The following is a 12901-nucleotide window of genomic DNA, read 5'->3' as shown; positions in this document are numbered from 1 at the left end:
AGCAGGAATTGCCTGACACACAGTGTAGCTCAGATTTAGGAGGTTACGGAGCTCCAGGCATCAGCTAAAAGAAGTCTGCAGTGTTGTTGGAAGCGTACAAATATTAGTGGATAGAAGAACAGAAGTACGTTCCCCGATGAGAAATTCAGGTGCAAAACAATAGCAGCATCAAGCGTAAAGGTCACAGATAACATCACATTCAGAGACACATCAAACAAGACATTTCAAAATATGAATGCATTGTCTCATAATAAAGAGTTTTCTTTTGACATTTTATGTAGAATTTGTCTCGCATGACCAGATTTTTTACTATCAGCATGAAGTCTTGTGCACTTGCAGTTTATTCTGGTTAAAAAACCGTCCAGTTAGACAGGAAGAGAATAACTGATTGACGTGGATTTTGTTTTCCATGCCGTTTTAGGGGTGATAAATTAAAGAAACAGCAGTGTCCTTCTGGACCAAATTAAGAAATGTTCTCAATATTGTGTCATTTTTGTCTATTTTTCTAAATAAATACTGATAGTTTATGCATCTACACTAATGTTCCAAAATGTGGGGCCGGTAAGATTTTTTCATGTTTTTAAAAGAAGTCCCTTTCACTCACCCAGCCTGCATTTATCTAAAAATACAGTAAAAACAGTAGTACTGTGAAATATTATTACAATTTAAAATAACTGTTTTCTATTTGAATATAATTTATTCCTGTGATACAAAGCTGAATTTTCACATGAAGTGTCACATGATCCTTCAGAAATCATTCTAATATGCTGATTTACTGCTCAAAAAACATTTCTTATTATTTTTATTTATTTTTTTCTTTCTTTTTTGTAGGATTCTTTGTTGAATAGAACGTTCAAAGAAATGGCATTTATTTGAAATATGAATAATAATTTTAAAAACTCTTTACTGTCACTTTTGGTCAATTAATTGCATCCTTGCTGAGAGAAAAAAGCATTAATTCTTAAAATAAAATAAAATAAAATAAAATAAAATAAAATAAAATAAAAGCACATTTGAAAATAAAATTAAATAAAATAAAATTAAATTAAATTAAATTAAATTAAATTAAATTAAATTAAATTAAAAATAAAATAAAATAAAAAACCCAAACTTTTGAATAGTATTGTATAAAACATTCAGAGATTTGATTCCAATAACCTCATTAAATCATTTGGTTGCTCTGTAGGATGAGTATCTGAACGAAGACGTGGACGCTCGAGTGATTGAATATGAAGACAACCGGCCGCTGCTGGACCTATTCCTTCAGAAGCCCATGGGCATGTTAGCGCTACTGGACGAGGAGAGTCGCTTTCCTCAGGCTACTGACCAGACCCTCGTCGGCAAGTTCCTCTCAACATCTGACCTTCTCCCTGAGACATCATAGAGATTTTAGCTTGAGTTGTGTTCACCTAGTGTCTTATGACCAGGGACACTTACACTCTCTCTCTCACACACACACACACGTACGCACAGACCCACAGGATCAAGGGAGAGGCTGTCATCAAACATTTACTGGCATGCTAAGTTTTCATCTGCTTTCTCCAGAGGACACTCTCACTGAAGTCTTTGACTGACAGCTGAATAATTCAACATGCCAAGACTAGACGCCTAGTTGTTTTTCCATGACTTAGCTTTATTGCTTTATACTGAATGAAACTGATGGATGAATTCATTCATGTGTATCTCATGGTATCACGAATGGATGAATGAATTAATGAGGGTCGGGTCAGTGAACGAACAAGTATATGAGCAAATGAATGCATGAACTGACATAAATGATGAATGTTTAAATCGACAAACTACGTAATTGATCAAAGTAATTATTGAATGAATGAACTTGTGAATGGATGAGTGTGTGAATGAACTCGTAATTAACAAGCAGTTGTCTTTTGTTCATTCAGAGAAATTTGAGGACAACTTAAAGTCCAAAAACTTCTGGAGACCAAAGAGGGTTGATCTGGGCTTTGGAATCCATCACTACGCAGGCAAGGTAGAAATATTATATTTATCAATATTTATTTCTGCATCTTTTTTTTTTTTCAAACATACCACAGAAACAAAGATATGAAATAGAATTAAATGTTTTGTTTACACAACAAAAAGGAAAATTCTGACATCATTCACATTTCTATAAATAAAGGATCCAAAATGGAGTTTTCACAGCAGTGTCATTAAAGAACAATTTTGGATTCCCCAAACAAAGAGTTTTTATACAAACAGTTTTTTTTTTTTAAATAGTGTGAAGAACTTGTCTGCTGTATAGAAAATGAAAACACATTTGTTAAAATATCTTCTTTTCTGTATGCAAGGGTGAGTAAATGATGCCAGAATTTTCATTTTTGGGTGAACTAACCCTCTAAGCCAAGTTCATCTGTGAGAATAATAGTCTATTAGATGCAAATACATCTTGTTTCTCGTGTGGTTAGGTGATCTATAATGCCGGCGGTTTTCTGGCTAAGAACAGAGATGCTCTGCCCGCTGATATTGTTCTTCTGCTGAGGTCCTCAGAGAATGAACTGATCCGTAAACTGGTTACTCACCCGCTCACTAAAACAGGTTTGCTTTGACTTTGCACTCTTTAGAAACATTTAAAGCCTTTGGTATGTCTGCTGTTTAGATGCTTCATTTTCTGTCCTTTTTTTATACAGATATAATTATTTTATGTTGCTAAAGAACCCACAAATCCACACACATTTATCTAGACATACGCTTATAAAGCTTTTGGTGTGTGTGTGTGTGTGTTTCATTTGTCCTCTCTGTATGAGACAGATTTTCTAAACAGTGACCTCTAACAATGTGTCAGTCAATCCAATCATTGTGTAATTGCCTCGTTCAATTACTTTTTTTTTTTCCATTGTGCTGCCAGAAAAAAAAGGGAACATTTTGTTGCTTTGAGTACATCCACTAGTTTCCACTACTTTAGTTGTGAATAGCAGAGCCTGCAGTGTGAATACTTTTTAAAAAATCACTAATCACAAATTTATTGCACACCAAATTTGGCAGAGAAATCACCCCCAAAAGATAATTTATAGCCATTAGTGTGGCTATATATAATATGATACAAATATAATACTAATCTAATGTAATACAAAGTATTAAAGCATTAAGTGGGTAATTATTATTATTATTATTATTATTATTATAAGTAATATCATATATAACAGCCATTTTTTATTTATTTATACACCATAAAAGTTATTTTTATCTGTGTAGCACCTTGTTTGACCAAAACATGCAATGTTTTGTTGTTATATTTTCATTTGATTATATTTTTAAATTGTTAATTGATTAAATTGTTAAACGTTTATTAATTAATTTGTTAGACAGTATTTTTGATGTTACATTTGTATTAAAAATCGCAAAGAATCCAGAAAAAAAATAAAACAGAATTTCCTATAAACTATCAAGACCTGTTTACATGGAGCAAATGCCACATCATCTAAAGTTCATCCATACAGAAAAGTAATCGCACTTAAAAATACAACTTTACAGTTCAAACAACACTTTTTAGTATAGACAAATTTTATTACAATTTTTAAATATTAAACCCTCCAACATGCCCCATAGACTTTTATTATAAGCACACGAACTTGTCCTTTAAACTACGGGACAAGTGACAAGGGTTGCTATAAGAGTATGACACAAATGATGTTGGTTGATTTTAGGTTATTTATAAACCAAAATGTTCGCCTAACTTGTGCTTTACATGACCCACTAGAGAAAGCAATACTACTGTAGTGTATTTTAGCATAGCATGAGCACCCAAATGGTAAGTATAGTCACATTCTATTAGATTACACTGCATTATAGGCCACACCACAATCTCACAGAATGGAAATGACAGTGCAAACACCATCCTGTCCGAAACGTTAAGCAGGGAGTTTGATCTATTGGTCTGAACGAATGAATGTAGCACTCTCTCTAGAAAAGAGAATGTGCTCACTCCCATGCGATCTGATGTGATGAATGGAGGTCGTCTGACTGACACAGTCGATTACGTCCTGTGAGATTCACTGGGGATTGTTTCCAGGAAGTCTGCTGGGATTTCAAAAACTAGGCCTCATTCATAAGGCTTTTGTTAGCTACTTGACCATTGTGAAGCTTATTTATCTGTCACAGCACTGACCTCTAAAGACCGTATATCCCAGTGCCCTTGAAATGGTTAACCTTGCAATAATTGGTAGATTATCTTTGAAGAACATGTGATCTAATCTAAGGAAGTATCAACAGCAGATTTCTAATGTGTTTGGTTATCGCAGTAAAAGCAGATATTTGCCCTGACTTCTCTCTTTGTGTAGGTAACCTGGCTCACACTAAAGGCAAGGCTGCGGGATCTGCTCGTATGGGCACACAACAATCACAAGGCACCATTAACTTTGCCAAGGTACCTCATTTTGACCTCTTCTCCTCTCTGTACTATAGAGCTCCTAAAGGGACATGGTGATGGTAAAAAAAAAAATGAGATGGAAGGAAAATTATATTTCAATGTATTTCCATTCGCTCACAAAACCATTGCATTCACCTGCAGAACTTAGTAAAATGAGGTGTTAGGAAAAACATTAAAATTCACAAAATTCTGTGCTTTTGTGAGCAAAAACACAACGTTTCTATGGGGAACACTGCTTTGCTAGAGAATGTAAATGTTTAATAAGCAAATGCAAAGTTTCTCAGGGAAGGCAATAGTTTTGAGAGAAAACGCAAATGTTTTGGTGTGAATGCAACATTTCTCGGGAAACGCAATAGTTTTGTAAGAGTTCGCAAATGTTTTGTAAGTGAACGCAAAGTTTCTTGGAGGAAAAGTAGTTTTGCAAAAGATTGCAAATGCTTTGTGAGTGAATGCAACGTTTCTCTGGGAAACGCAATAGTTTTGTAAGAGATGCCAAATTTTTTGTAGCGAACGCAGTGTTTTTCAGGGGAGCAGAATCGTTTTGCGAGAGATTGCAAATGGTTGTGAGCGAATGTAAATATTTTGTGAGTGAACACAACATTTCTTGGGGAAACACAATACTTCTGCAGAAACATTGAAATATATTTTTTCCTCCCAACACATATATTTTTTCCCCATCACCATGTATTGTTCTGTTATTTCTACTCTGCCTTTAAGACTTCTATATGTAAATGATCTGTGTTATGATTGGATAACCTCAAGAAATTGCTGAAGTTGCTAGGTGTTGATGTTTAAATGTGGGCATTCATAAGGTAGTGGGGCTTATGTTTTTGCTAGGAGCTTCAGTGGTTTCACTTTTTGGAATGTACTAATTTTCTTTCCACCTCTATTTTGTCTCTCTGTCTTTCCATACTCCATACCCATCAATGACATTTCCATTCCTCCTTCCTTATAATGTCTTCTGTCTAAAGCTGGAGGGTCTTATGTTGTTCAGTATTGTATCATTCGGTGAGGTAATGATCCTGTAGTATTTGTGCTGTACATTAGAGACGTGCTCATAGAGGAAATGCGCCTTTTGCCAGCCGGCACTGTGCTCACCGGTTTTGGGTGTCTGTTTGTATATATGTGGGTCTTTCTCAGAAAACTGTGCTTTTTTATCATTTTATCTGAAAAAGTTATTTCTGAACTTTCAAGAAATCCCACCTCAGGCACAAATTACCAGGACAGTACTACCTTAGATATTAGCTGATCGCCTTAGGTTGATGCATCCTTCCCATTTTCTGATTTTTCCCCTTCTAGTTACTATACTGTTAATCCCAATATTGGAAGGGGAAAAAAAAGTTAAAAAGTCAGCTGTGCCAGAAATTCACGGTAAAAAATATGGTGTCTATGTTTCAGGTATTACGCGATGGCATATCTGTGCCCGTATATTTTAAAAATTTAAACATATTTCATTATAATGTGATATAACGTTAATATTCCTACCTAATTAACTATCAAAATCAGTATATTATTTAAACCCTTTAGACATTTACATTTGAATTATAAATCTATAGTAATATATAGTAAATTGTAATTCTATTGGTTGAATGAAAGTCATTAATAAAACAAAATATAACGTTAACTAGCCATTTATCATTACTTTACACCACATTACATGATTTACAGTGATTATACTCAGTATTTGTACCAAGAATATTTTTTTTTCTGTAAAGTTCTGTAAAACAAATATACTGAAAAGATATTGAAATGAGTTTGATGAGGCCAATAAACATAATGATATACTGATAAAGACTGAAAGAGAAATTCACCATGTGAGTTTATGATTATGATTTCAAAAATAAATTAAAAGGGCTAATGTGAGTATACCCAAAGTGGCGAATGGGGTCATGCACATTGACATGTTTTATGAAAATCAAACATTTAACAAGTACAATTTTGTTTCATTTAAAAGTTTATTGCAAATATTGCAACAAAGGTCTGTTCATTGCATCAGTAATCATGGAGACATGCTTGGCACCATTTCCTGAAAATGACCCATGTCTGTGAGAATAAAAGAGTATCTTCTCATGTGACCCTACCAGCTGTCTAATAGCTAATGCATTTGTAGATTGACTGATTTACAGCTTGATTAGTTCATATAATACACATTAGAATTGAGTGTTCCTGTGGAATTTAGGAGAATTGCCTTCATGTGTTTATGTGCAGTCGCATTTTAAAAACATCTACTTGTGTTCCAAGTTTTATGTTTTTTAGCATTTAGTTTATTATTCCCAAGAGAATTATTAAGAGAACACATGAGCTACTTAGAGCTCACATTCAGGTTGCACTCCAAAATGAATGAGGGTTTTAAACATATTGAAATGATCTCTTTGATGAAGACCTGCATACATTACCATTCATTTGCATATATAAGCATGCTGTCTTTAGAGCATTTCACATGAAAGATTCCATCCATTTTAGCCCACGTAACATAAAAGCACCTGTGTCAGTGTGTGATTCTGCTTTGTGTTCAACACTGAAACACCTTGATAATGTAGCCTGGTGAAATATTCATGGCCCTTTCAAACAAGGACTTTGGCCTTATTGATGATTGAATGCTTGCTAGATTGCTTTGCAAATGAATCCTGCAGTTAATTTCATGTTATTTCTTTACTATATATATAGACTATATATAAAAAAGTTTTGGATTCAAATCAGACTGTCTTATCACGATTTTTATGCATTTCTTTTTCAGTCTTCCTCTCGGAAATTAACTCCCACCCATGACAAAACAATGCTTGCCTTGCCTATTGACACTGTACAAACGGTGATTGTGTGTTTACCCTGACCTTTGGCTTTGTTGTATAAGATTTTCCAAGAGGAGACATGCATAAATGTATTATAAACAGATCATTTTATGTTTATATAAAAGACCCCCAATATCCCTTCTGTAGATTTTCATGACCACATGTTTTCAGCATGCTGAATATTTTGTGTTTGCAAAGGCGGAGAGCACAGGAGACACCACACATCACCCCAGAGAGACCACCAACATGAAGACTCAAACTGTGGCCTCTTACTTCAGAGTAAGACTTTTGAAGACCTAATAATGAGAAGAACCAATAAAAATCCGTCACTCCTGATCACAGTATTGCTTTATTCACTGTACTTTGCAGTATTCTCTAATGGACCTGCTATCTAAGATGGTGGCAGGCCAGCCTCACTTTGTGCGTTGCATAAAACCCAACAATGATCGCCAAGCCCATAAGTTTGACAGGGAGAAGGTTCTAATCCAATTACGCTACACTGGTATTCTAGAGACGGCCAAGATACGCAGACAGGGCTACTCTCATCGCATTCTCTTCAACAACTTCATTGAAAGGTTGGACTGATACTACATATTACTGTGTGTCAAGTGCATAAACCCCTTTTCCACCTAAATGGTGTTTATGTTGGTGCTAGAGCCAATACCAATACTCCCATCCCATAACTGGCCTGTGTTTCAAACGACTTGAGAAATGAAAAATGACATGGTGTGACTACATAACCCCCCTTCAAACAAAGCCATCATGGAACCCATTATAGCTCATCGTGATCTTTGGTCTTAGTTTTGAAAACGTATTTTAATATCCAAAGTAACAGCCATCAAAACTGGCGAGAACCACCATTTAACAACCAATAATGGACCACCTCTTCTGATACCGGCACTAGCACATTGCTGGTGGAAAAGGATTACCTCTTTAGACCATAATTTCTCAATTGTTATGTTCAGAGTTGCCTTTTACTAACCATTGGTCTTTTCAGATACTCTATATTAGCATTTAGAGCCAATGAGGAGCCAGCAATGAATCCTGAGACATGTGCTGTTATTTTGGAGAAGGCCAAACTAGAGAACTGGGTTCTAGGAAAAACAAAGGTTTGTGAATGAATGGCATTAATAACTGCCATTTTTTTGTTCAACCAAGTTCCTAAGTCTGATGGTTATATGTTCAGGTATTTCTTAAGTACTATCATGCGGAGCAACTGAATCTGATGGTGAGGCAGACCATGGACAGGATTGTTCTGGTCCAAGCATATGTACGGGGCTGGCTGGCATTTAAACGATACCGTTTGATGCTGGAAAAGCGAGAACAAAGTGCCGTGGTGTTGCAGTCAGGTGTGCTGATGTTGTTGTTGTTGACTAGATGTTAAAATGCAGAATACTCTGCTGAACAAGCTCTAAAATCTCCTTTCTTCTAGCATACAGAGGACACAAAGTTAGGAAAAGTGTGGCTGATGACAAAAGCAAAGCAAAGTCAGAAGCTTTTATCACACAATTCCAAGCAGGTAAGACAAATCATATTAAAAATGTATTGAAGAAACTGAATTAAATGAGTTTAGAAGGAAAAGACGTACACTAAATTATGACATCTTCATACAGTTTGCAGAGGATATCTGGCAAGGCAGAAATACAAGGAGTTGCTAGATGAGAAGAACAAAGCTGCTGGAAAGATCCAGGCCCATTACAGGGGGCACAAAGAGAGGAAAAGCTTCAAGAGGAAAAAGTAAGTCCTGTTCTTATTCCAGATGATTTTATCTTCCTACTTGTAGATTATCTTAGAAATAAAATGCAACATTTTCAATCAAAGGTTCATCAGTTCAGTTTAAATTCTATCTCATCAAGCTCTTTGTCTTACTGGTTCCTTGTTCTTCCAAGCATTGTCTTCATTTTCTTGGTTTCATTTTCTATCTGTCTAACAAAAGGTATGTGCTAACCATACAATTAATACTAAAGTCCTGCAAGACCATTTTACCAAATTTGCAAGATAACATCAATTGCAACAGCTATACCAACTTGTGTTGGTATGAAAAGAGAGAAGCCGTGAAGTGAAATGAGAGACTCCCAGTAATACCGGGATACTGACAACCTTGAAGGGTCATGAAGGTCATTTAGTTGGCTGAGTTAGGATGTCTTTCTCTGTGTAGCTTGCAGCTTGCATTCTGCCCCGCATCCTCTGGGTGCTCTGGTTTCCCTAACAGTCCAATGCATGCGGGATAGGTGAATTGGAGACAATAAATTGTCCGTAGATGTGAATGTGTTTCCCTGGGATGGGCTCCAAGCATCCCAGCAACCCTATATTTGACAAGTGGTTTGGAAGATGGATGAATACTAAAATCTTAGACTGCTTATTGCTGCAATTGACAATCAGAGCAAGGTACACATGCGCGCGACTGCTCCTCCCAGTCCAGGGTCGTTTTTCAGTACGCAAATTTTGGACTTGCATCCTCGGTAGTTTGGACTCAGGAGTGTGAACTCCCGGGGACGGGACGACACAAGTCTGGTAATTCTGCAAATGGAACAGCAGCGTACTTGAATTATCAAGTTACATTAGTCAGTCAGCTCGCCTTGGCTACTGCAATTTCCCTCACTGTATTTACAATAAAACGAAAAATTATATCAAACACTACTGCCTCTTTTTATTTTTATTTAAACATAGGCTATTAATAGCCGCAGAAATGTAGTTCAGGGAACATACATGCATAACATATTAATATATTAATAGAATAAAGACCAAAGATGACCTGTTAGATTTACCCAAAACTAATTATATCTCATGTTTAACCACGACAGAGACATCGGAGCCAGTGGCAAATGTCAGAAGGACTAGCTGAGTTGAGGCTGCTCTTGTCGGTATTCATAAGTACTGAGCGCCCGCTGATCGCGTGGACCTCACCTCTCCGAAATCGGCGAAGCACATTTTCAAATAGTCGCTGTCTTTACAAATAAACCGCAGATTTGAGTTTTAAACAACTACATTCTTGCCTGAAATACTCTTAAAACTACATTTCATGACACAAAAACAGTAATATTTTGAAAATTATGTGATTAAATGTTGGTTGAAATAATGTTGCGTCAACTCAACCAATCAGCATGTTCAGTGCCCAAAGTTCAGGACCGTTGAAAAAGTACTACCTCATGAGCAGTGACTTTCTGGGGGGCAAATTTTTACCCGGAACTTTATTTAGATCCTGGTTCCCACCAGGTACTGGCCCAAAATCCCTACTTCCTAGGAAAATTCCTGCGGTGGAAACAGGCTTATAGAGTAGAATCAAGAATTCAACAGTGCTATGGTAGTATAAACTGATTTATTTTACACAGGGAAGCCATGCAGAAGGAAAAAGTTGAGAAGACAGAGGAAGTGACGGAGGTCCCATCAGAATCAGAAGGTCCAGTTACAGAGGAACCTCCACAGGAAGGAGGTGAAGTGGTAATGGATGAAGCTGATGAAAAGGCTGCTGTGGTCCTCCAGAGCAACTACCGAGGTTACAGAGAAAGGAAGAAATACAAGGAGCGTCGGGAACGTAACAAGACTTTAACAGGGGATGAGCTGGCCGTTTCCTCATCCACCCCTGAAGAAGTCACTCCTGGAGAAGATGTGGATGCTATACAAGAGGAAGTACAGGAAAATATGGAGGAAGAAGGGAAGGAGGCTGAGGAAGAGGCTGCAAGTGGAGGAGATGAGAACAATGAACAGGAAGCCAAGGCAGCCACTGTTATCCAGAGCAACTTCAGAGGTCATAAAGAACGTAAAAGACTCCAAGAGGAGGGGAAGATGCCAGTTAGAGGGAAGAAGGAGACAAAGAGTCCTCCAGTTGAAGAGGAGCTTCCTATTCCAGATCCACCACCTCCAGAAGAACTGATGGAATTCACTGAGGACATGGAACAGGAGGATGAGGCTCCAGTTGAACCACCAGGAGAAGATGAAGAGGCCAAAGCCGCTGTGGTTCTTCAGAGCAACTTCCGTGGCCACAAAGAGCGTAAAAGGCTCCAGGAGGAAGGCAAAATCCCCAAGAAAAAGCCAAAAGAAGATATGGCTAATCCAGACGCTTCAGAACCAGACATTTCTCTTGAGGAACTCCCACCACCTCCATTAGAATTCGAGCTAGACCAAGAGCTAGATTCCAGTCAGTCTCCAGGGGCAGATGAAGAACATGCTGAAACTGTTTTACAGAGCAATTTCAGAGGCCACCAGGAGAGAAAGCGATTGAGAGCAGAGAGAGAAGGAGCCACTGGAAAAGAGCAAGAAATGGTTGAAGAGATGGAGGAACAGGAGAATGGGGAAGCTCTGGACATCACAGATGTTCAGCTGGAACGGAAGGGGGTAGAAGAAGAGGAGGACTCTCAGGCTGAGGAAGCCCAATATGACGAGGAGCAGGCAGCCATTAAAATCCAGAGCAATTTTAGAGGTTACAAAGACAGAAAGAACCTGAAAGCTACATCACGAAAACAGGATGAGGAAGTGGAGGCACTCTGCAAACAGGTGATTCGATTTTTGTTTTGTGTTTGTGTAAGTTTACCCACAAAGGACAAATGTGTCATCATTTAATCACCCTGATTATCAATCCAAACCTGTATTTCTTCTGTGGAACATAAAAAAAGAAATTGAGATGGCAAATAGTTGTATTGTTTGGCTACTTTTGTGATGCTTTTTGTAATTTTCATAGTATGGAACAGAGCAGCATGAACAATCTGCCAAATTATGTCGATTTGTGTTTGGTAGATGAAAGAATGTATATGGATAAATATGAAGGTGTGTAAATGATGACCTTTTTTCCCATGGACTAATCTTTCAAAGAGTAGCATCCTAAATATGAGACTTGATTTGAGATATACATTCTTTGCCTCATGGATTTTGAGGCTTTACACAAAATTCAGTTGATAACATTCTTTGTAACCTGCTCAGGTAACCGAGGTCTCTGAAGATTTCTTATCACTGCAGAAGAAGTTAAATGAAATTATACTTGCCCATCAGCTCAACCCCAGTGAAAATGGGATGTTTGTGAAAGGACAACCTATGAATGGTTACATGAGCTACTACCAGCCGCCAGGTAAACGCCCTTCATATATTTTAGTCCAGTCATGTCTGACATCTTAGTAATTGTAATCATTGTCATGTTTGTTGACTTTTACGTATACTTTTAAAAAGTGCAATTTGTAATAATGTCAAATTAAAAGCTTTACTTTAAGGTACATTTTAAATAATTGTTTTAATAATCTTTTGTCATGTTTTTAAGAAGCACACTTATTTTGTAAAGTACTTGATCATAATTTTAACTGTGATGTGTTATTTAGTTTTACATTCAATTAATGCATTTTAAATGTTCTAATCAACAAATGTGTTATTACAATATATTTAAATACATGACATGTTTCAATAGAAATGGCATAAATGTATGCTTGTCAGTACATGGGGCAGTACACTTAAAATTCAAAGACAATAGAATTAAATATGGACAATAATTATGTACTTATAATGTAATACGTTTTTTTTTTTTGTACTTCAAGAGTAGCTTTGATTATTTTAACAGAAAACAAAAGTGGTGAAATACAAGTCAAGTCAAGTCTGCTTTATTGTCAATTCTTCCACATGTACAGCACATACACACAGAGAATTGAAATTGCGTTACTCTCAGACCCTTGGTGCATACAGTTAACACTAACAGTAGAACATAAATACAGATATATAGATTAAATATAAAATACAACTATAC

General features: G+C 36.7%; 1 protein-coding gene across 1 annotated transcript in view; it reads left to right on the top strand.

Moving 5' to 3' along the window:
• LOC107687530 (myosin-IIIa-like) overlaps positions 1–12901 on the top strand; it is a 76516-nt gene that overhangs the window by 55051 nt on the left and 8564 nt on the right. Inside the window, exons 21-34 of the mRNA XM_016484904.1 lie at positions 1187–1340; positions 1902–1990; positions 2427–2556; positions 4299–4384; positions 5359–5400; positions 7125–7196; positions 7375–7455; positions 7546–7751; positions 8174–8285; positions 8363–8525; positions 8609–8695; positions 8790–8913; positions 10509–11670; positions 12094–12238. Of these exons, the coding sequence (XP_016340390.1) occupies positions 1187–1340; positions 1902–1990; positions 2427–2556; positions 4299–4384; positions 5359–5400; positions 7125–7196; positions 7375–7455; positions 7546–7751; positions 8174–8285; positions 8363–8525; positions 8609–8695; positions 8790–8913; positions 10509–11670; positions 12094–12238 (2653 nt within the window). The remainder of the gene's footprint in view (positions 1–1186; positions 1341–1901; positions 1991–2426; positions 2557–4298; positions 4385–5358; positions 5401–7124; positions 7197–7374; positions 7456–7545; positions 7752–8173; positions 8286–8362; positions 8526–8608; positions 8696–8789; positions 8914–10508; positions 11671–12093; positions 12239–12901) is intronic.

This window comes from Sinocyclocheilus anshuiensis, unplaced genomic scaffold, assembly GCF_001515605.1.
Source record: "Sinocyclocheilus anshuiensis isolate Anshui unplaced genomic scaffold, SAMN03320099.WGS_v1.1 scaffold870, whole genome shotgun sequence".
NCBI lineage: Eukaryota > Metazoa > Chordata > Actinopteri > Cypriniformes > Cyprinidae > Sinocyclocheilus > Sinocyclocheilus anshuiensis.
Note: the sequence above shows the minus strand (reverse complement) of the source record. Positions and strands in the feature narration are given on the sequence as shown.